The sequence below is a fragment of the Thunnus maccoyii genome, chromosome 15 (genome assembly GCF_910596095.1).
Source record: "Thunnus maccoyii chromosome 15, fThuMac1.1, whole genome shotgun sequence".
NCBI lineage: Eukaryota > Metazoa > Chordata > Actinopteri > Scombriformes > Scombridae > Thunnus > Thunnus maccoyii.
The window spans coordinates 19,754,836-19,778,763 of record NC_056547.1 but is presented as its reverse complement, the minus strand read 5'-3'; the positions used below and the strand labels follow the sequence as shown (position 1 = coordinate 19,778,763).

Here is a 23,928-nt window from a genome sequence, read left to right as displayed (position 1 = left end):
TTCACTGAGATGCTTGCACTTTGTTTTATGTAATCTGTGTGTGGGGTGCACTGTGCGCTGTGCTCTGTGCCTTGTGATATATGTGTGTGTGTGTTTGTGTGACCCAGTTGAGCTCTGAATACACTCTCACCTGATGCTCCAACACTTTACAACATATCTTTGTTAGACCTTTAAAGCATCAAAAATATCCGACATGTCTCTGGGTGTCAGTAGCATACTGTATCCCCTGTTCTTGTTCTGTAAATATGCTGGGACAATTTTTGAAGTCCAACACTTCACTCTGCACTCTGCTGTCAAATTATTTATACACTCTTAGCTGCTTGACTTGTATTCCTTCAGCTGGGTGTGACAGACAAAGGACTCCTTGCCCCACAACTATTATTTGAGATGTATATGTGCAAATGTTCTTTCTAATTTCAGAGCTGAATGAAAGTTATATTGACATCTCTACTGTGCAAACATACAATATGCTTTTATAAAAGGCTGAAGATGTCCATGAAAATTTGTAGAGCAACCTGTTTAGTGTTAGCTGGAGCTGTAAATCAGCAGGTTTAGATTCGGTCAGAGATGGAGGTAAATTATACAACTGAAAACAAATTGTTACATCATCAACATCAACAAAATGGTTTTTAAGTTGCCATCTTCATGTAAAAGAATATTACAGTGTATGTTTGTAGCCTGATGTATGTACCATTAAAGGTCCAATCTGTGGTTTTAATGTTATTGGTTCTGGGCATGAAAGACATTGAAGAGCCATAGATCCTAGATGCATCTTGTGAGTTTGTATCTCAGATTTTATTTGCCAGTGGGGTGGCAGTAATTTGAATACACTGGACTGACTATGAAAATCTGGGTGGGGAGAGCGGTTGAGCAGCACTCTTGATTCCTTCCATTATGCCCAACTTTACAGTCTCTAAAGTGTGTTTAAGGTACGTTAAGTTGTATTGCTGATCAAAACAAACGAAACAAAACAAAAAAACCTTGCCACACTGCTCTCTAGTGGTTATAGAAAGTACTGCAGGCGACTTTTTATTGCGTTGTTTCCCGCAGCTCACCCTGAATAGAGCTCCCTCCATGTGGACGTATAATTAAATGACGTTTTTCACAAAGTCTGCATATTCCAGTTCCTTCAACACACTGAACTCAACCTGATTCTTATTCTCTGAAAAAGTGACCAAAAAAAAGTAATTTCTGCAGGAATGCCATGTTCCCATATTGAGCCTGACTAATAATTGTGTGCATGTATCACTGCAATTCAAGCCTTGATCCAAATCACAGAAATTTATTTGGATGCAAAAGCTGTAATATGCAAGAAAAGCAACATCAGAGGATGCATATTTACAAGAAACAATGCACGTTAGTAATCACACATTGGCATGGACAGTGTACACAGGAATTTACTGTACATTGAAATTGGATGTACTGTTGAAAAGCAAGAAGAGGGGGGAAGGTAAATTAGGATATGGCTGTGCTTCCAAAATAGGAAGATGTTTAAGTCAATGATGATATGTGAATCATCAGCCAAACTAGAACCAAAATACAGTGACACACCTTCAATGGTGTCATTAAAACATGAAAGCACTTAAGTCACTGAGTAGTGTGTTTTGGAACATTGGACATGCTTTATTTCAGAACTTTTCACAATTTATTTAAACATCTCACATATACAAAATAGGTACAATAGACTTTGTGGTGTCACTTTTTGAGAGAGAGAGAGGCCGCCTAAAAACCATTCAGAATTGGATGAAGTATGTGCTGTCAGTATGAACACTGTGTGGGATTTGAAGAGTAAAAAGCCTGAACAAAAAAACAAAACAAACAAACAAACGAAAAAAAAAACTTAGACAAAACAAAAAAGAACAAAACAAAATTTAAAAAAAAACCAAAAACCAGACATCAGGTTCCACCTGCTTAAAGTGGGGGAGTATCAGGGGACGATGCAAGACTCCTCAAACGTCAATACAAAGTAATACAGTAAAAAGTGGTTTGCTCCACAGCTGCATATTAGCACCATAGATCTCTGCTTCAAGTAACTGAGCACCTTCCGATACGGGACAAAGCTTGAAGCATTAGAAGTCTTAACATCTCGGTTGTGGACCCAGGTTTTGTTAATAGTATTTTCTTTACGTACAGGCATGAGGTAGTTTAAACCTTATTTTCATGGAAATTGTGGTTTTAAACCTCCTCTTTGGAAGATATACAAAGACCACAAAGTGATGCATACTTTCAGCGTTTTTATTACACTTCTTTTATTTTTTACAAAAGGATGACATGATGTCCCACAACAAGGTGTTTTCCTGCGTCCCTTTGGGTTGCTGTATTAATTTGCATTGCACAAACGCTCCGTTCAGTCCTTTCAGTCCTCTCCGATAGTTGCCCATCTTAAGCAAGTGGATGCGCAGAGAGAAATCAGCATTCGGTATAAAAAAACAACACAGAAAGGAGGGCAGAGATTTCTTTTTTCGTTCTTTCTCTCTTTTTTGGTGTTAATTTAACATGAGTCTATTTATTTGAAACAGACTGGGCCAATGTCCAAACCAAACTCCTGATCAGCTCCACCAATGTCCAAAGGTGCAATGTCGAGGATGGGCAGGCGAGATGGTTTATTTGTTCTGTACTCAATCACTGTCTTGCTCCACTCACCAGTGTGTCTCTGCAGGGGTAGATGAAGAAAAGGAGAGACCAAATTTCAGAATAGGCACTGTGGCAAAGCATTCACAAAGCAATATGCAAAGCAATACACATCACACAGCTCTGGGACAGAAATGAGCTCTGTCTGATGACAGTAAATTTGCATTTATTTAGCAGTTAATTTACCAGTGATAATGCATATTGCTTAACATTACTGTTAATGCGCCAGAGCCAGGCAAAAGGCTAATATTACTCTGATGTCTGCTGTCTCTCTCATGAGAGAGAATGAAACTGAGGCAATGAAGCTAACATAAAAAATGACCAAAAGCAAAGAGCTACTCACAGTGCAGCCGTCCTCCAGCACGGAGAAGGTGAAGCGGCTGTTGCCCTCGGCCCTCAGCTCCACATCGTTGGAGCCCTGGAGCACCACAGCCTTCTTCAGGTTGCCACTCTCACCATCCATGTAGGCAACGCTGTTCTTGCAGTGGTAGGTGACGTTCTGGCTAGCCTGGTTGGACAGCAGGCGCATGAAGGCCAGCTGGGTGGCCATGCTCTGGGGGCTGAGGGTCTCATCGTTGTAGGTAAACTGCAGCGAGGAAACAATAGATGTTACTACTTCAGTCTTACATACACAAGTGTATTACAACCCCTTTATTTCAAATAAAATCAAATGTGCCTCCCCTCTGTAGTTGCTCACCTCAGTACCACCGTTGATGGTCTCTCCGAACCAGACGTGCTTCTTGCCCTCGGTGCTTCTGAACCAGTTCTTGCGGGCGATGCTCTCGGGGTGGGCGTAGATGCAGGTCTCACGGGTGGTGAAGTCACAGAAGACCTTGATGGCATCATTGGTGCAGCCCTGGTTGGGGTCAATCCAGTAGAATCCTACAAGGAAGAAAGAAAAGAGGGTCAAAATGATAGAATATAGAGAATATAGCTCTTACTACATGTGGGGGAAAATAGTTGTCCCACTGTGCTATTAGATGAATTTCAACTTACCGCTGCTCCATTCAGGGTGGCTGAGTCTGATGTCACGGCAGGTGCGGGCAGGGTTCTTCCTGGATCCCTCAGGAGTGAGCAGGTTATCGATCTGAGCGCTGAGGGACTTGATAGTGGCATCAACCTCGTAGTCCTTGGCTCTCAGGGCAGGCTGATCAGCTCTGTACTCATCGTATCCAGAGACATCGTATCCACCACCGGAGGGACCGGGAGGTCCGGGCAGACCAGGAGATCCAGGAGGACCCTGAGATAGATAAGAGAGGGGATTGATATGCAGATCACAGTTGCAGTTGATGGAAAAGGCAAGAGAGCTAAACTGTCTGATTTACAAAATGACCAAATACAGTGTACTTACAACAGGGCCAACGTATCCAGGGGGTCCACGAGCACCAGGGGAGCCAATAGTACCATGACCGCCAGCTCTACCATCCTTACCAGGGGGTCCATGGGGTCCAGCAGGGCCCTGAAGAGGAGATCATCATATATATTGTATCATACATATGCATCATATATACAAATTACAATATGCCCTGCCTGTGGTGCTTTAGTGATTCAACAGAGGAAATTCAGATTCAGGTGTAGTACGTGTTCTGTTACATCAGGATAGACTATGCATGAATGTAGTTGATCGTATTACAATGAAAAATTCTTGGATACCTCCTCTGTTTATATTATATAAATCTGCCCTGCTGACCTGGAGTCAGTTGTCCTAATTTAGATTTTGGATAAGTGACACAATGGCTTTGCTAGAGTTTCTACCCTAACCACTGGTGTATTGTGGGTAATGAAGATTCCACTCACTCTAGGTCCAGCAGCTCCGTTTGCACCAGCAGGTCCAGTGTCACCAGAGGGTCCCTGAGAGGAGAGAAACCACATCAATTAATGACATCGTCGTGACAATGTTAATAAGATTTTCCCTGTATGCAATGTTTACATCATAGTGCTAATGCAAATACAACATCTGACGACCCTGAGGTACATGTGACTGTGTGTTATTTGTGCATCATGGTGGTATGCCATTACTTACAGAAGGTCCAGGCATTCCCTGCAGACCAGGATGTCCACGCAGACCCTTCATGCCTCTCTCTCCTTTGTCTCCAGCAACTCCCTTCTCACCACGGGTTCCAGCGGGTCCCTAGAACACACACACACGCACATTGCAAGAACCATCATGTCGCTAGAACAGGATACAATTTTCATGCACAGGTGAAAATGTTTTGTGCTACTTAACAATTTAATTTTCTATGTGCTATTGTTATGACTATACTTGTTAACTATACTTACAGCAGCGCCTCTAGCTCCAGCAGCTCCAGCAGGTCCAGCGGGACCAGAGGGGCCCTAGAGATGAAGAAAGATGAGAATAAAACAAAGACTGAAATGAGCAAATGTAGATTAGGTATGTTGTGTATCCTGTTGCTATTCGTCAATGCCAATTTCAGTGATGAGAATGGGCTGCTGTTGATACTTACAGATTCTCCACGGTTTCCAGGTCTTCCAGCACCTCCGGTGGGTCCAGCAGATCCAGGGGCTCCAGCAAGTCCCATGGAACCGCTGGATCCAGGCTCACCACGGTCTCCCTAAGCATGGAGGGAAAGGGTACATACAGAGCATGTATGAATGTGTTCTGTGTACAAACATACTTTAAGGTGTATGAGTGGACATTACCTTGAATCCAGCAGCACCAGGACGGCCAGGGGGTCCATCATTACCAGGGCTACCCTGTGAATGGCAAAGAATACTGCAGTTCACATTCAGGTTCCTGTTATAGCTTTATATTAGGCTGCCATGTCAAGTTGTTGTTAGTTCATGGAGTAGTCTTTGTGGAGTTTTAAACCAAGAAATTGTACTTTGTTCAGTGTGCTTCTACTCAAATGGGATATTTTAATACTTTCTTCACAGGTCACTATTACAGGTTTCTGGACCACTTTATATTGGCATGTTAAATCCTTACCTCACGTCCAGCCTCTCCCTGGGGTCCGGTCATACCAGGCAGGCCAATGTTTCCAGAGGGACCACGGGCTCCAGGGGAACCAGCAGGTCCAACTCTACCAACATCTCCCTATGACAGGATAAAGAGAAAATCACTGGATCAAACACAATCATAGACTCCATACTATACCTAAACTGATGTGTATGCAATGTCTTTTCGACTTTCTGGGAGATCTTCCCTTGAGTAAAGGTGCATGTGTTAATTCAATCAGCCTACCAAATGGGCATGTGATTGTAAACATTAAATAATACATACATGTTTGTGAAGAATTTCTTATTGATGCATACAGTACATTTTGCATGCATGCAGCTCAGTGTGAGTGTAATTTCACAAATATGCGTTGATTGTTCGAACTGGTAAAATGTAACTGCCAATACATATTTGGGACAATTCTAATGATTTGATTGGTATGGTAATGTATGATATGGTAACATAGTTCTGAGGTAGTCATAGTACAGGTGAATCCTTTAGGGGTAATATCAATATTCATTTGTACTTACCAACAGACCAGCAGGACCAGGAGAACCACGATCTCCTCTAGCTCCAGGCAGACCAACAAATCCTGGACTTCCAAGCATACCAATGGCTCCAGATATACCAGCAGGACCCTAAGCAAACACACGTAAATGAGTTGTCAATGGAGATTGATGGGTCTATATGAGCACAATACAGATATAAGCTTAGTTGTTTGTATGAGCTGTGATTGGATGCCTCTAAATTGTATAATTTTGACAGGAAAAAAAGTATAGGCTATATCTTACAGGGGAACCAGACTCTCCAGAAGGTCCTTTCTCTCCAGAAGGACCAGGTGGTCCAACCATACCCTGCTCTCCAGAAGGACCAGCGGGACCAACATCACCACGGATACCACGGGGACCATCCTTACCAGCGAGACCTGCAGGACCAGGGGGTCCAACAATACCCTGAGGGAGGAGGAGAGTGGGTTAATGTCAGATGTGTGTGTGTGTGTGTGTGTGTTTTTGGCTAAGTGGGGTGAGAGGGTACAAAGTATAAGTATGGTGGTGATGGTTATTGTAATTCAGTGTATCCAATGTGTGTTTGTATGTTTGTCAAATGTTAATCATTTAAAATATAAAATCAATACTCACAGCGGGACCAGCAGCACCAACTCTGCCAGCAGCTCCAGGGAAACCAGTCAGACCCTGACATCAAAAACACACAGTCAAAGATTATGGAGCTGTCATCAAGAATATGTGGTGTGTGTGTGTGTCTATGTGTGAGTGAGGGGGCAGTATTTATGGATGCAATAAGTGTCATCCGGAATTAATTATTTGTATGTTTAAATACTCACAGGAGGGCCATTGTCTCCACGGGCACCAATGGGTCCAGCAGGGCCGGAAGGACCCTAGATACAGAGGAAGATTAGAGGAAAATCTCATCAGAACTCATAAACAAAATTAAACAATCCCTGTGTTATTGGGTGTTATTCCAGAGGGTATTAGCATAGCTAGAGGCTAGAGAAGCAAATGGTCTCACTATGGTCCTATTTTAAAGCCTGTCTGATGTCTGATGAAGTGCATTTGTGTAAATGGTACTAACTGCAGGTCCAGACTGTCCAGCGGGTCCAGCAGGGCCAGAGGGGCCAACTTCTCCCTTTCCTCCTCCAGGTCCACGCTCTCCTCTTGCACCGGGCTGACCATCAGCGCCCTGTAGGGATGTGGAGCAATAGGGCTTGGTCAACATCTGAGCAATTGTATGTGCTTATGTACAGTATTTGTGTGTTGATTTGAGTTTAAGTGATATCCTGCAGCTCAAACAGGTTGTGTGTATGGTATATTATATTGCAAGGTGATTGGCCGCTTGCTTACAGGGGGTCCAGCGAATCCGGAAGCTCCAGCAGGTCCAACCTCTCCACGCTCGCCCTGTGGATAACAAGCAGTTGGTCAGAAACCGGCTGATTTAAAAGCCATAAAAGCATCATGTTAGTGTGGTTTTTAGCTATCTGTTTGATATTTATGTCCAAAGATCATTTGGGGTGAATATAGTACAGTAACTGATATCCGTTAATATGAGGAAAGTGAGCCACAGCTACTTACAGGGGCTCCACGGGGTCCAGGGAGGCCAGCAACTCCGAAGGCACCGGATTCACCCTAGAGGAGAGAAGCAATGGAGGGTCAGCAGAGCAGATATGTTTATATGCATGTGAGAAACCTTTTGTCAACATCAGCACTGTATGAAATGTACTTATAACATATATACTAATAACAGTAGAATCTAGAAAAATGAACAAAACATTTGCTGCCCTCTGAGTATTTAATATTTTTCCCTCTTTAGTCAATTAAAAAACTTAGTCAGCTTATATGAATACTACAAATGGTAATTCTTTTGATTCTATAAATATCACAGCATCGGTAACCTTAACTGCTACAAATTGCAGGAAAAAGAAGAAAATATTTTAACATGTATCAAATCTGTCTTTTTGCTTCCTGCATTTATTAATATGTAAGTTACTCATGTAATTTTAATTAAGTAGGTGAGTCATTGATGCAATATTATAAAATGGCCATCAGGCGGCAGTGTTGAGGTTCTAGCTTCAGTTACTCTACAACACTGTGTTGGGGGTAATCACAATTTCTGCTACAGAGGAGTGACAGGTCTAAGCATATGGAGCAGCCATGTTCAGTTAGTCCAGGAAGTGAATTCATGACAGCGATGTGATCTCAAAAATCATGTATTCATGGTTTTCTATTGTGGGTACATTTATGGTCACTGGTATGGGAGTTAGTCCGCCATATTGTTGAATAATGTTGGTGGCAGCCATTTTTAAATTGCAACAAAGTTCTGTGATATTTGTCTATGTTACAGTGTCACCCTAAACACCTTTATTCTGGTGGTTTCTGTCATATCACCTTCGTACCTTATCACCATTAGCTCCAGTAGGTCCAGGGGGTCCACTAGGTCCAGGCAGTCCCTGGAAAAAGAGAGGAGAGGACGCTAAGACCAAGAGACTGGTTGTACTAAAACTAATAGAATGAATGGCTACAATTTTCATATTGATAGCCTAAAGAGGAGATATAAACTTACACGGGCACCATCTCTGCCAGCATTGCCATCAGGTCCTCTGTGTCCAGGCTCTCCCTAAATGAGAGAGAGGAAATCGATTTTCAACAACAGGTGTTAACAGTAGTAGTCACTTTGTTTAAACTTGACACATTGTTATTTTTAGAGATTAAGATATTTTTAGACACTCCTGCCAATCTTGTGGATGATAGATTTTTCGCACATACCTTCTCTCCCTTGCCTCCAGGAGCACCACCAGCTCCACGCTCACCAGGCATGCCACCGGGTCCCTGGTGTCCAGGGGCACCAGTAGATCCAACAATGCCAGGCTCTCCCTGGAAACAGACAAGGCAAACCGTGGTTCATTTTTGCTATCAAACACAGATGGTTCTGAAACATCTGTTCCTATTGATCTGACACTGTTTTATTGTGCATATGACCAACCCTTTTTGTAGTATACAGCTGTGTTTATATGAGGCACCAAATAATTTATATAGATTTGATTAAAAACTTCTGTGGATAACATTTTCTGCAGTGCACTCTATCTATATGTCTGAGGATCATCTATAAACAGGTTTTTCCCCAGCCCACCTTACCTTGCCACCATCGGCACCAGGTGCTCCAGCGGGTCCACGGGGTCCAATTGGTCCCTGAGCTCCAGCAGCTCCAGCAGCACCAGGGTTACCACGCTCTCCCTTGAGGAACACACAGAAGAAGTCAGTGGAAGGTCTATTGTGTGTGTATATACCTCATCACAAGTATGCAAAAGTAATCTGAGTGAAATTCTCTGTTTGGAAGAATTTGTTTTGTTACATAACTATTTTAGAGGTTCGGGCATCTTACTGAAATAGAAAATCTGTGAGCCAACCAGGAAATAAAAGAGCACTGGCAGCTATGGGCTTCATTTGATGTAAACATACACTGTGCTTCTTAAGTTTGAAAAGGTGAATACCCAATGGAATCTAGCAATATAAAGAAGGCACTATAAGTAGCTGTGTGGTCTGGAAAACAAAGGCGGTGACAGGTAAACGTACCTTGCTACCAGCAGGTCCAGCACCTCCCTGGTCTCCTGGGATACCCTGAATGGTGATACATGAATGGATACATTAAAGATGCACTGTAACTTCAACAATTTATTGCTTTGTTCATCTATGACATGCGCTTTTGACTGTTGGCGTTGTTATTATGTATTACTTACTCTATCTCCGGGCTTGCCAGCCTCTCCAGCAGGTCCAGCAGGGCCAGGCAGACCCTGTAAATATCAAAACGCACCATCAGCACCAGTGGAATCAATAGTAACATTTATAAAAATACTGCTGTCTAAAAAGTATACTGAAATACAAATGATATATCCAATGTTTTCTAGTGTTGATAAAGCCCCCAAGGATATCTTTTTTGATGTAGCTACTGACATGGAATTGCAGTTTGTTCTGTGTTTGTGAATATGTTTCTTTTTGGGTCATTTCTTAGCTCTGTTAACAATGAGATGATGATTGGTGCAAGCTTGGTTTGGCTGTAGAATTGATTTTTTAATTTTTTCAGTAAATGATAACAGCAAATCAAAACATTGTCCTGAAGGGCAGTAAAACGATGTACTGGGTAAAACAACACTGGAAGTTAAAATTAGTCTATATTGCTGGTTTATATAGTGACAGATGATGGATTCAAACCTGGAAGCCAGGAGCTCCAGATGGTCCCTGCTCTCCCTTCTCACCAGGGCCGCCCTGTTGGGAGAAAGAGAGAAGACCATTGTTAAAAAAGACAAATTGATGGTTATGGCAACAGAGTCAAGAATATTCTATGTATCTGTCAGAAAAATGGTGAACTACTACTACATTTAATGCTACCAAGGTGTATGTATGTGAGCACACTTACAGAAGGTCCCATGGCTCCAGTGGCTCCATTGTTGCCATCAGGTCCAGGAGCTCCCTAAACACAGAGACAGGTACATGGTGACATGTTATAATAACAGACAATGGATGGCTTCCATAATGGCAAATTATATTAAGGTTGTTTTCTTTTTAAAAAGTTGAATCAGTGAAAAATAGGAAACAATTGCTGGGTATCATTTGACTTACTCTCAGTCCAGTGGGGCCAGTGGCTCCCTTGTCTCCGGGCTTGCCAGCCTCACCCTGAAGGATGTAAAAGGTCATTTAAGTACAGTTATGATGAACTTGTTACGAAAAACATTACATATCATTTCACATCATAATTTCCTGGTCCAATTGTGGCCTTGTTTCTACTTACAGAGGGTCCCTTGGGTCCTGGGAAGCCAATGTTTCCGGGCTGGCCTCTAGGTCCAGTTGGGCCGGGAGGACCAGTGCGGCCATCTTGTCCAGAAGGACCCTGAAGGAGGAAACAGGAAGTAGGAGGAGGAAGTGATGTTAATTGGATTCATTAGAGCAACCATGATCATAAACATGACAGAATGAGACCAATGGCACCATGTGTGTGTGACTGAAATAAAATACAGGAAGTTTTATGATAAATTCTATTCGTAAAATTCAGGTTTACTCACAGCAGGTCCCTCCTTTCCTGGGGGTCCAGAGCTTCCGGGGCTTCCTGGGAGACCCTGTGGAAAATAAATATTGGTCAGTCATATAAGTACTGTCATTAATTTGTACTGTTACGGCTAGTCGCTCAGGTTAGAGATAATTATAACTACCTTTCATTGAATCTTGGGTTTTACGAGCAACTAATTTTTTCCAAATAAAGACTAGTTCACATCTGACAATAGCCTGGTACTCATGACCTTATACCACTACATCTCCAAACTATTCAAACACAGCTATTTCAAATGACCACAGGCCTACCCTCCTCTTTCTCACTTTGAATGTCTCTGTGACTCACACAGAGATCAGACCCCTACACTACTGTTCAAAAACAAAATTTAGCAGAAGACTCACCCTGAGACCAGCAGCACCAGGCTCACCAGCACGGCCAGCATCTCCAGGGGGTCCACGAGGTCCACCTGTGCCAGTAGCACCACGGGCACCAGGCATTCCCTGTGAGAAGGAGACAAAGTAGTGGAAGAGAAATGAAGAGGAAGTTTCACTACATGAGTGAATGTTGACTATATTATACTATATTTTTGACTATATTATTGTTTGCTGACAGCATGTTGATGGAATGAAATTTGTTTATTGAACACTTACAATGGGGCCAGTTCTTCCCTCAGAACCAGGCATGCCACGGCTTCCAGGAGAACCCTATAGGAGACACACACAGGCATTAGCAGGTGATCCAAGTAACATGGCTCTGGTTTCGGATCTGTATGGATACAATACCACCCATCACAAACATTGATCTTGTACTTACTCTAGCTCCACGGTTTCCAGCAGGGCCAGTGGCACCAAGCTCGCCAGTAGGTCCTCTCTTGCCCTCCTCACCCTGAGGTCCGAGGGCTCCCTGAGGTCCAGCGTTACCCTAAGGAAGGCAACAGAGAAGTTGAAGGGCACCATCAAATCAGATGTCCGCAGCTGCAGTTTGACATAGTTTTAATAAATGCACTAGAAAAACATGATCAGGATATGATTAAAACTTACAGGCTCTCCTTTGGCACCAGTGTCTCCCTTAACACCCTGGGCACCAGGATCTCCCTAAAATAGATGCAGATAAACAGACACAGTTACTGAAAAGAACAATCATAAATCAGGGTGTATGCATTATATGAATATGTGTGTATATTTATTTTTGTGGATGTTTTTTGTGAATGTGTACTCACAGCCAGGCCTCTAGCACCAAGAGCACCCTGAGCACCCTGGGGTCCGGGTCCTCCTCTTGGTCCGGGGAAGCCAGGAGCTCCAGAAACACCAGGGGTGCCCTAAACAACAGCCATGATGGACAGGTGAGCATCATGCAACAACTTAACTTGAAAAATTGTCTTTATTTTATCTCTTCCCCCAGTTGAGCTGTTTTGGATTTATCATCATATATTTTTAATAGAGACTATATTTTGATAAATCTAAATAGAAAAAATAATAATACTGCTATCAGTAAAATGTTCTAGAATTGAAACAACCTCATTATGTGTGTGTTGTGTGTGTAGCATGGCATAGGCCTGATTGCTGTAACCTGTAGGTGACCCTAGATGAGCTTTGACACATGCACTTCTGGTAAAACTTGAATACTTACAGCAGCTCCCTTGGCTCCATTCAGGCCATTAGCACCAGGGTTACCCTAGGGAAAAAGGACAAGAAAACAGGGAATCTTATCAAAACAAATTTAAACAAGACTGTAAAATGTATTGCAACAAAATAATTACATTTTACTATTTGAAAGATTAAACAAGAATACAAAAATGTTATTTTTACTTTTTTTAAACTAACTTTTAACTTTTTAACTTTTAACTAATATGTGATAGTATCACACATCAAAATGTAACTACTGTAAAGGGCTGCTTACAGATCTTCAGCAACTTAAGCAATAACTTAATGGACATAACAACAGACAACAAAAGAAATGCAAACCATATTATTTGTGCCATGATACTCATAACGCACCGATAGACGTCCATCTTCTGATTAATTAGAATTACACTTTTTTAAAATTGACTGATCTTGTTTGGAACAAATATCTTTTGAAAATCAAGGGAGTCTAAATCAAACACTAACTAAAAGACACGCTTGTGCTAATTGTTGCAGGCCTGGTAACAAGTGACAGGAAGGTGACCAGGGGAATCATGGCAGAAACATGTTTGTGTACTTACGACGGGACCAACGGGGCCAACAGCACCATTGGGACCGGGCTCTCCTCTAGATCCCTGAGGTCCAGATGGGCCAGTAGCTCCAGCAGGTCCAATCTCTCCCTGTCAAAGACCAAACACATCTATAATCAAACACTGTCTCATTGATACCTGGTGGCTATTGGTGTCATAGTGTGAGCAGTACTGCACTTAATATGAAAATATTTACTGGAGCTGTTGTGCGTGAACTATTCCCTTGGGGATACTATACAGTACAATAAGCTATTGGTATGATGAACAATGATAGATGATGCATCAAAAAGATATAAAGAAAGAGATTGATATGTCTCTGAATGATGCTTATACTGTGTGTTAATGAGAATTGTATCCTTTTGTGACCCTAAACAGGAACCTAAACAGGAAGTGACATTGGACCTACCTTGGGGCCGGGACCACCGGGGAAACCTGGGGGACCAGCAGCACCATTGGGGCCCTATGAAGAAGAACAGCAGACATGATGTCAGGATGTCTGTCATACAGCTCAAAGTTCACATTCAGGTTAAAGCTTAAAAAACTAATCTTTGTCTAACATGGGTGCTAGTCTAATTCTATCTAACTCTTGAGTTACTTAATAACAAAATGCTTTAATCTAATAATATAAAAGGTAAAAGGGGTTGGATACTTACAGCGGGGCCAGTAGGTCCAACACTGCCATCAGCACCACGAGCACCAGCAGGGCCAGCAGGGCCAACACGACCTCTCTCACCAGGCATTCCACGAGATCCCTGAAGGGAAGATACATAGAAAGCAAGAGAGATCAGGAAAATGTCCTTACTCCAATCATATAATGGCAAAAGGATGAATTCTGGTGAATGAGTAGAAGTAATAATTACTAAACACATTTTGTGCATAAATGGTGAAGCTTGATCAAGAACTTACAGCAAGTCCAGGGCTTCCAGCAGCTCCATGTGCACCGGGCTCACCCTATAGAGAGGCAGGAGAAGGTGGATTGGGGTGATGAGTGTCTCAAAGTTATAGGTTAATAGGTCAAATACAAAACTTGTAACAGAAACTAATCTACTCTTCTGGGATATTCAAAACTTACCAAAAGCAATACATAAATAGAAGAAACTGGGATAATTAAATGCATTCATTGGCAACATTTGTTGATAGTGCCCTTCTTACCTTGGGGCCAGCGGCACCGGGCTCTCCCTTGCGTCCATCCAGACCAGTGTAACCCTGAAACAAACACAGAACAAGATGATGGAAGATGTTTACAGTGGTAAGGGCTACCTGATATCACATAACTGGTAATAGTCTAGAACATCTAGAATAAAGGGGTAAGTAGAACATCAAAAATGGTGGTGTACTACTCTAGAGATAAGCCACGAAAGGAAAATATTAGGGATCAAATGAGGAGATAGGGATCTGTGTTTGATGATCCAAGTTCTCAGGGGAAGAACTAGAATATTATTTTTTTTAGCCCTGTTAAGAATATAGGAGGGGAGACATCCAAAGTCTCATGGGAAACTTGAAGGAAAGTTAGCTCCACAGGACGTTTATCATCTGGCTCTGGTTTATATGGAAGACACCATAACATCTATGAGGTGGCATCAAAGATGACAGCAGTAAGGCTTGCTACTTTCTGTCAATCCAGTCAACAGATGTTTAATGTAAGACAATAAGCACTTTCGTATTTCTAGCTCCTCAGGAGACAGGAAGAAGAAGGTCGGGTCCATAATGACTCCCAGTGTCACTTGTTATGAGGAACACTGCTCCCAGAAAATAAGGTCCACTTTTATAAAGCACAGGTATGTCTCTCTTCTTCCATTTTATTCTTTTTTGGCGCAGTTTCAGCTGCTTGCCTCAAGCCAGTGAGACTCAGGTGAGCATTATAGAGCAGGTAAAACAGCAGGTAAAGATCAGCACTCACTCTGTGTCCCTTCATTCCAGGAAGTCCAGGGGTTCCGGGGAATCCACGAGCACCCTGAAAGTCAAAACAAAGAGAGTATTAATTACTAAGGCATACTTCACCTTTTGTATCTGTTTGCGGCCTGTATGTCCTTCAAGAAGGTGATCATTTCAACTAATTTACTACTTTAAATAAGAATGTCACATTATGTCACTGGTTGTGTTTGGTGTTTTGGTGGAAATCTTACCTGAGGGCCGGGGGTACCTCTGTCTCCGGGCTTGCCAGGTCTGCCGTTGTTACCCTGTGAGTCAACAAAAATAGCCTTTAACATTTGAAACTGAACCAATGACAACCTCTATATCATCAACTAAATACAATCCCAGGAAAGCAGGGAAAAAGTAAGACAAAACATTTAAAACTAAAATAGCTCCAAAAATGTGCTTGTGTAGAAACATGAATGTATACGTACATCCTCTCCAGTTTTACCAGGAGGTCCTGGGGGGCCACGAGCACCAAGAGCTCCCTTGGAAAGAAAACCAGAGCATTGATAAGATTTCACAGATGATATAATGTAATAATTTGTAGGGCTACAACTAACGATTATTTTCATTACCGATTAATCTGTCGATTATTTTCTTGATTAGTTGATTAGTTGTTTGGTCCATAAAGTTTGGACATTTTTCTCTTAAAAAATAACTTGAAATGATTAATTGATTATCAAAATAGTTGGCGATTAATTAAATAGTTGGCAACTAATCAATTAATCAACTAATCGTTGCAGCTCTAATAATTTGAATTATTGTGAATATTTTGGAGGATAATCTTACTGTCTGTCCAGGCTCTCCAGGCTCACCAGGGTGTCCGGTGTGTCCCTGAGGTCCCTATTAAATGATAAGAGGCACAGTAGTTAGTCATAATGTAGACAGCATAACAAGTGCAACAGCACATTGTTTTTGTTATTTCATGGCTGATTGATCAGACAATTGAACTATGGGAAAATGTCAACTTACAGGGGGTCCAGGAGGTCCGGGTGGGCCTCTGGGTCCCATCAAACCCTGAGAAGGAGAAAAACAATTCATGATGACACTAAATAAAATTGTCCTTAGGCATCAGTGCAATTGTAACAGAACTAGAATCAAAATACAGAGAAATGCACAAAAATAATTGACAGCTTATAGCTTGGAGTTTGTAGGTGAATAGTGCTGTGAATTGACATGGATCAGTGTAATGTGTGGCAATGTGTGTGATGGCCTTAGTATGCTTTGGTGCATGTGTGTGTGAGAGAAAGAGGAAGGGGCACTCACAGCGGGTCCGGGGCCGGGATCAGGAGCCTTAACGCCATCATACTGAGCAGCAAAGTTCTGTTAAACAACAAAAATAAAGCACTGATTAGATGTACATACTACAAACTTGTTATGATACAATGATCAAACATAAAAAAAGCATTTTCTAACACAAATAGGAGCCTTTTTGCATATAAAAAATGATTTAACATAAACTGCAAGCAAGCATTTTTTACTTAAAAGGGATTTAGCTTTAACACTTGTAGCTTAGTTGTGTATCAACCATGTTTTATCTCTTATGAAGGTTGTGGGGTCGTATGGGTAAAGGACGTAAGGTCAAAGGTCACAGTGTTATGACATCATTAATGAGGCAGTGAGGTCAACAGTTACAAAAGAAATCAGGAATGTGTTTCATGGATCTCGTGACACAGCAGCAGATTCCTGAATGTGCTGAATGTGGGTCACATTCATACATCAAATAAAGATGTTATTCTGAGTTTGCATTATAAATAATACTGGCGGCCAAATTAAAGCCAATACAACATTTTTGACCACTTTTGAGATAAACACTGTGAGGCCAGGCTGGTTATTTTGCAAATACAAACAGTAGACTTACTCCTCCGAGTCCAGGGGGACCAGGGGGGCCAGGGGGGCCGGGGAGTCCGGGTTTGCCATCTTTTCCATTAGGTCCTTGAGGACCCTGTAAAACACAGATGATATATCGTGAGTAAACAAAGTTATTGAATGAACATCCGCTAATGGCTGAGGATGCTGCTATGAAGTGAACCCCGCAGTAGCTGAAAGGCTTGTTTCTTGTGATAATAAATGAATAGTCACATTACACAGCAGATACATAGCTAAACAGATAAAGCAGCTGTTGTAGTATATGTTAATGTGTTCTTGTAATATACTGCATGATGAGATTTAATTTCAGTATTGTTGAAGAAAAACAGTACTACTGTTTAAAAATACAATTGTAATTAAATAAATTAGGTCACAATATCTTAAATAGCATTTATCATATCTATTCACATTACAGTTATCATTGTAAACACAAGGGCTATGGGGATATAAACAAAGGGGTGTGGCCTACTGAGGTCAGGAGGTCAAATGATGTCAACAAAAACTGAGCCAATGAGGCTTCATAAATATACCACATTTATACACTTAAATTACACATTTAACAACTGTTGTTTCATCAAAAGCAGCAGAGTTTCACTTCAGCTTACCCTGTCACCTCGAGGTCCTTTGTCTCCTCTGGGACCCTGCGGCAGAAAAATCACTCAGTCAACCCAAAACACAGAGCAGATGGCTCAATGTAAGGCTTAAACAATCTGTTAGCTCCACACTATTCTTCAAGCAAACGTTAAACGTTAAAGCAACGTTAAATGTAACTAAAGGCAAAGAAGAATCACATTTGAATTGTGTTTAAATGATCTGGTATATGTTTACATAGATAAAATGTGTACACAAACAAACTTGACCTTACAGAGGGAGGACAAGAAAGTTAAAACACATTTCAGTGATTAGACTAGACATCTCAATGATGCCACTATACCTTTTCTAACTTAAACTCTGTTTCCTGTGTCTGATATGCCACACTCTAGGTGCTAAAGACACATAAGAACAACATTATGTGCTCACCTTGAGGCTTCCCTAAATAGAAAAGAAGATAAATAAATGTAAGATTTATTTATTCAGTCTTTTCAGTGATTCTTTATGACATTTAACATTTAGGTTATATTGAACATTCAGTTCAATATAGCCTAAGATAGCTCCTCCTTAACTTTTGCATAATCATGATGATGAGTTTCCATTGTGAATAAAATAACTCAGCATGCAAATATTGCTGTGATATTGTCACAAGGATACCTGGAGCATGCTCATGCAGATACAGGAATTAAGATTAAAACAGAGCAGAGCAATTTGCATATGATATAAATGATGAAAATGTGCACAGAGATGCTTAAAGGAACAATGCAAGGAAGTGTCCCAAAGCAGACTCAACAACCTCTTAGCAGTAAGAGAATGTTGGTCCATGTACAAAGTAAAGTTCGGAAATACTACCAGAAGAACACAGTGCGTATTGCACCTTTAAAACTTTAAAATGCTGCTGCTAAAGCTGCAAATATTCTGTCAGGTATTTTATTTTTGGCAATCTCAATTATGAGCAGAATTATTTAAAGAAACACTCATCAGGGACTATTTCGTCTTTGATCAGGGGTCTTGATAAAAGTTTAATTCAATATTTTTCTTTTCTCTGTTCAATCTAAACTGAATATCTCAACTTTTAGTTGCTGATCTGAGACCAGGTTTTCCTTCCTTAATTTAAATCCCAATGAAGGAGCAGAGGAAGGCTTCAAACTGACTCAAAGCCAGCAGTTAGGGGCAAATCTCCCTCTGCCCCTCTCTGCTGTCCTTAGAAAGGATCCTTTGTACCAGGCCCCACGGGTGCCTCAGCACTGCAGTTTTAGCTTTCATTGACACAATCTTTGGCCAATAGGACCCTCACCTATTCATGGACAGGAAGGGAGAAAACTCAAGAGAAACAACTTTGTTCAGGGGTAGAAATTCCTAAATGAAAACGCTCTGTCATCGTTGAGATTGCTCAAACAGTCAAGAAGAAAAGAGAAGGTCTTCTTCAGTGGGACATTTCACAAGTTTTGGAAGGCAAAAAGGAAAAAGTGACAAGGTACAGCTATATTTAAGAAATGTTGTTGTCATGATTGCATGCATATGTACTAACCGAGACTGTGGCGTTGGAGAGATGAGGAGGAGGAAGAGGGAGAAGAGGAGGGTGGGGAGAGAAAAGGGAATACTCCGTTAAAACATGATAGGCATTTTTAGAACAAAACATTCACCTGAAAAAGAAACAGTGTCATTTGCATTCATCTCTATTCTTCTTCAATGTGTTAACCTCTTCCTATATGTTAGATTAAAGTGTTTTTTTCCTCTGCATGAGAAAAAAGTCTTGAAAAATGTAGACCGAGAAAGGAGTATCTCCATTATGCAGAACTAACCGCAACTTAAAGAATATTCAATGTGAAATAGAAATCTAGACTTTTAATGTGTTTTCTGAGGGTGTCAACCTCCATCTGGGCCTTCAGAAACTACAAGTATCGCCTGTATCTGGACATGCTGCAAATGCTTCTGTCATCTCTAAAACAATTAAGTTTCCCACACTGTTTTTTTCTAACAAACTGCTTCCTGTATGACACGTCTCAACCCAACGAAAAGTTTAGCTGAAATCCATCTCTGCACGGTGTGTGAATCACCGCACACTTCAAAATGTCTAACTTTGTAATGAATGTGAATCTCAGTGTTCAATATAGCATTCCAGACTTATATTTAGGCTGTGACTGCTAACAGGCCTGAACAGGTAGTTCATGCCCTCGGGACCGGAATAGTTGTCTTGCTGCTGCAAACAAGATAAGAACTACAATATTGTGACATCTGTTATTAATGCTACAATATTAATGAAAGACACATTTTGAGACTGTTGAAAATGAGTGAATTTTATCTCAATTAGACTGATTTCTGTTCTCCAAATTTGTTTAAAAGGTGTTGTTTATGATCATCTGATGACTGTATCCTTCACTTGACTGATTGGTTGTTTTTTGTATCTACACCTGGTTGCAGGTATTACTCATCAGTGCAACTGGACATCAGCTATCCCCTCTGAATCTGGACCAGCTGCTCATGGCTGGGTTAGGCACAGCTGGGACCTCCCCATGAACTCTAAAACGTCATGTCAGATCTGGACCACGGGGCGGCGCACATTCAAAGTGATGTAAGACTGTTCATCTCCCCATTTGAGGTACTTTTAATATTGAAAACGTTGCAAAAAAGCATCAACTTAAACGCATATCTTAGAATCTTTTCATTAAATCTTTTGTGATTGAAATGGCATTAAACTATGCAGGCATTAACTGTAAATGCAGTCATATAAAAGGCTATTTAGTTAAACAAAATCTAGAAATACCGTTTTGTGTAAACATTTAGTTTCATTTCTACTTTGGCTTTGAGAAACAGATTTGTCTCTTTCGATGGAGGAGAAAATCAAAATTGGTGCCAAGAAGATGTTTGCATCCACGGCCACCAGGGGGAGTCATTGCAGTTTCCTATAATAAAGCTTCATTCCCTGGACGTCTGGATAGAACAATAAGTACAACGCCCCAAACTTTTTCATCCTACAACTTAAAGAAAATCCCTATTTAACCTATTTTGATTATTCTACATGCACTATATGCTTTGAAAAGACACTAGGACGACTACTTTACACTTCTTTCAAAGCGACAAAACTTTTTTCAGGAGCGCAACTTCTCCCTTTCGGGAACTAAACAAATGATAATTATTGTATCCTTGGAAAAAAAAAGTGAAGAATCCTCAGCACGAACTCAATCCGTTGAGTTTTATTCAGCAGTGCTTTGAGCTGTCTTCTGGTTGACCTTGATGTAAGTCCCAAACAAAAGCCAAGCGCAAGATCCTCAAGCAGTGGGACCCGAAAAAAATATCCATCACAGAAAAGAGCAGATATTAAAACTTACATTGACATGATGCTAGGTATGAAGTTACTGCAAGCAGCAACAGAATCCGGGTATCCACAAAGCTGAGCATGTCTAAATGGACATGCAGACTCCTTGTGCTGCTGAGCCCCTGTTTTTAAACCACCTTCAAGCAGGCATACAGTTGTGGTGACGAGAGTAACTCCAAACTTAGCAGAAGCCTGCAGCCTTGATGCTAGAATAATAAAGTTCTATCGGGCCTATTTATACGGCAGGAGGGTCCCTGGTCTGCGTGTCAAAAGTCAGCCCACCGGCCAATGAGAGAAGAGAAACCCAATCTGACTCCCATCCCTCTGCAGCTCGGAGTCAGTCATGTGGTCCTGCATCTCCCAGCCTCCTCTCCACCAGAAACCGTTTGGCAAAACTTTGGCGATGATGACGAGTGCAACGTTTTAATTAGATCCATTCTTTTTGAGGACGTGGACAGCGTCGAGGTTTAAAAGGGAGAAGAAGGCCTAAGTTTTTTCCCTCTTTTACGGGTTGCAGTGAATCCGGACTGTCAGTATACGGGGAGATACGGGCGCGGGACGTTCAACCTTGCGCGCAGCTTAGGTTTGCGCGTAAAATGTGCCCGTTTTGATACGTAGATGGGCATCAGTTGGCACCGGGAGGGCCTGGGTCTTCTCTCTTTTGGATTTCGTTGGGGGAAAAATCACTTTTAGGGAGAGTGTATGATTATCTGTTGAATTCCCTTTGATCTATTGGAGTTGTAATGGAATGGATTTCTATTCTGCCATTTTTACGCACGGATATTTTTTAAACAATTCTGATACTTCAGCTTTATTTTTTATTGCTTTGGAAGGCATTCTAGTTTCAACTTTTTATTTTGTGTAATATGAATATAATAACCCCATAATGCAGCCAAGCTGGTTTTGTGTCGTGCTTCATTTTTTCCACTCAAGTGCAGACCATATGCACCAAGCATTCCCTGAACAATCTAAATAAAATCATTTACATCTGAAATCTGTTAGAGTTCAAAGCAGTTTAAGTTTTGACCTGTTGTTGTTTTTGAGCAAAACAATACTGAAGCCTTTATTTTCTATAAAGTGGATCACATACAACATACACAAAATATACTGCTGCGGCTTTAGACTGACAAAAGGCAGGTGTGAAGTTGAGTAGAAGTGAAAGATCTAATTCCAACCTCTCTCTCTCTATGCTTCTCTCTCTCTATCTCTCTTTGAGCAGCTCTTACCTGCCCACATGACCAGACATGTCATCTGCTCTACTACCACTCTAACATCACTCAGTGTGGCCCTCACACTACACACCCACTGTCCATTACAGCAAGTAACACACATAGCATAAACATAATCCTACATCATTTTATGGACAAATGCAGGGATGTGCTCAATGTCTAAACACATGCATTAACATAATTAACAGAAAGCAAAGACCATTAAAACAAATCAGCACTTTTGAGGTTAAAAATATTGTTATGGCCCTTTTTCTCCTTTTCTCCTGGTGTGTGCCTCAGAAATTTAATTTGAGGAAATGTGGAAAATGCTTTTATTACAACTTAAATCACCAGGACATAACTTGTTTTCAATATTTTCTAAAGATGCATTTGCCTGTAACACTAAATATGTAAAGGAGTGTATCTGCAAAATAGCAAAATATTGCAGGTGGAAAGGAAAAAGGATCTCAGAACTCAGAAAGGTCTTGGCTGTGCCCTTGTACAGTGTACTAATCTATCCCAAATAACTGCACAACTCTTCTTTTCCTACTGCCTACAGACAGGCCTGCTTTTTTCCTTCCCCCTCTGTGCAAGAAAAAAGTAATTGTTGGACACTCCCGACAACTTCACCTCAACTCTTCCCCGAGTCAAACGACAGAGATAGAAAGACAGAGACAGAAAGGGGAGGAGGGGCGAGTGAGATGAAACGTGTTTTAAAGATGGCAGAGCTCCCACTCACTGCAGAGTTACATTCCCATGTTTGCAGAGGAGCTAAAGCCTTGAAGTAGCTGGAGAGAATAGACAGGCGGCGTATGAAATCAAAGATGGCTGCAAAGCTCCACATCATCAGCCTTTTTTTTCTTATTGATTCAAACACATTCCACATGAAACACTCAGTTATATTTTATCCCTGTGTTGCTCTTTGTAGACATTCAAAAACCTGATTCCATTTGTAGAGCATTTAATAGAAAATTATGAAGTATGAAAAATTCAGTTTAACTCCAAAAGCAAAGGGTCATGAGAAGGACAGAAGAGACAACACCAGTTTCACCCTGAGTTTAATCTGGCAGTTTGCATGGACCAACTCTCTTTTCCTCAAAAATGGGAGGGTGTCCTGGGTCAAGAAGTTTATCACTGACAGCTAGTTTAGCTTACCCGACACTGCGCTTGCAAACTCCAGATTCAGACTCTGCTTACTGACTGAAGCTCAGCAGTGGTTAAAACTGCTGCTACAACTTCTTCTTCTTCTATGAAATGTGATCATAGATGGATTCAAGCACTAAATCTTAAACCATTTATAAATATTTCAATGCACTCCTGGGGAAAATAATGCCAATGTCACTGACAGAGGCTCTGGCAACTCAGTTGCACTGCTGTTCAACTTTAAGTCAGATATAGAGACATCCTTGCCTTCAAAGGTAATTGTTCCTTTAATCGCGATTCTATTCATTTAATAAGCAGGTTCTAATGGGAAAGACTAAAGGTTGGGTCTGCTAATTTGCCTCACTGGACCTGAAGATTTAAAAAAATATATATAATTCAGCCATTTTGAATCGAACATCTTGCTTTTCTCCTCTGGTGTCTCCCATAGTGCTGCCAGCTTGGCCTGCAGACAGATTCCTCCAGATGTGCTGTGCTCCGATTGGCTGTCTAAGTTGTTTCCTCAATG

General features: G+C 41.2%; 1 protein-coding gene across 1 annotated transcript; it reads right to left on the bottom strand.

Annotated features, from left to right (window-relative positions):
• Window positions 1–1,595: 1,595 nt before the first annotated feature.
• On the bottom strand, window positions 1,596–21,325 carry col1a2 (collagen, type I, alpha 2). The gene is made up of 50 exons (XM_042435535.1): window positions 21,065–21,325; window positions 19,264–19,268; window positions 17,747–17,782; window positions 17,134–17,217; window positions 16,539–16,595; window positions 16,245–16,289; window positions 16,062–16,115; window positions 15,704–15,757; window positions 15,482–15,535; window positions 15,256–15,309; window positions 14,508–14,561; window positions 14,262–14,306; window positions 14,009–14,107; window positions 13,762–13,815; window positions 13,347–13,445; window positions 12,773–12,817; window positions 12,363–12,461; window positions 12,184–12,237; window positions 11,957–12,064; window positions 11,794–11,847; window positions 11,545–11,643; window positions 11,157–11,210; window positions 10,886–10,984; window positions 10,717–10,770; window positions 10,514–10,567; window positions 10,309–10,362; window positions 9,837–9,890; window positions 9,673–9,717; window positions 9,235–9,333; window positions 8,866–8,973; window positions 8,663–8,716; window positions 8,496–8,549; window positions 7,675–7,728; window positions 7,447–7,500; window positions 7,178–7,285; window positions 6,930–6,983; window positions 6,727–6,780; window positions 6,379–6,540; window positions 6,118–6,225; window positions 5,579–5,686; window positions 5,293–5,346; window positions 5,097–5,204; window positions 4,912–4,965; window positions 4,655–4,762; window positions 4,429–4,482; window positions 3,983–4,090; window positions 3,628–3,871; window positions 3,329–3,513; window positions 2,975–3,217; window positions 1,596–2,653 (listed from the first exon to the last, which is right to left on the bottom strand). Exons 1-50 carry the CDS (start codon window positions 21,132–21,134, stop codon window positions 2,507–2,509), a joined length of 4,059 nt encoding a protein of 1,352 aa, XP_042291469.1. The 5' UTR covers window positions 21,135–21,325; the 3' UTR covers window positions 1,596–2,506.
• Between the last annotated feature and the right edge of the window lie 2,603 nt (window positions 21,326–23,928).

What these genes read in the sequence shown, in the direction of transcription:
- col1a2 (XM_042435535.1), bottom strand. Translation starts at nt 21,134, where the DNA reads ATGCTCAGCTTTGTGGATACCCGGATTCTGTTGCTGCTTGCAGTAACT. An exon ending in CTGGCCCCACTGGACTGAGA is followed by an intron (nt 10,568 to 10,716) that starts GTAAGTCAAATG and finishes CTCTGTGTTTAG; the next exon opens with GGAGCTCCTGGACCTGATGG. An exon ending in CTGGACCCCGTGGAGCCCCT is followed by an intron (nt 7,501 to 7,674) that starts GTAAGTAGCTGT and finishes TGTTATCCACAG; the next exon opens with GGCGAGCGTGGAGAGGTTGG.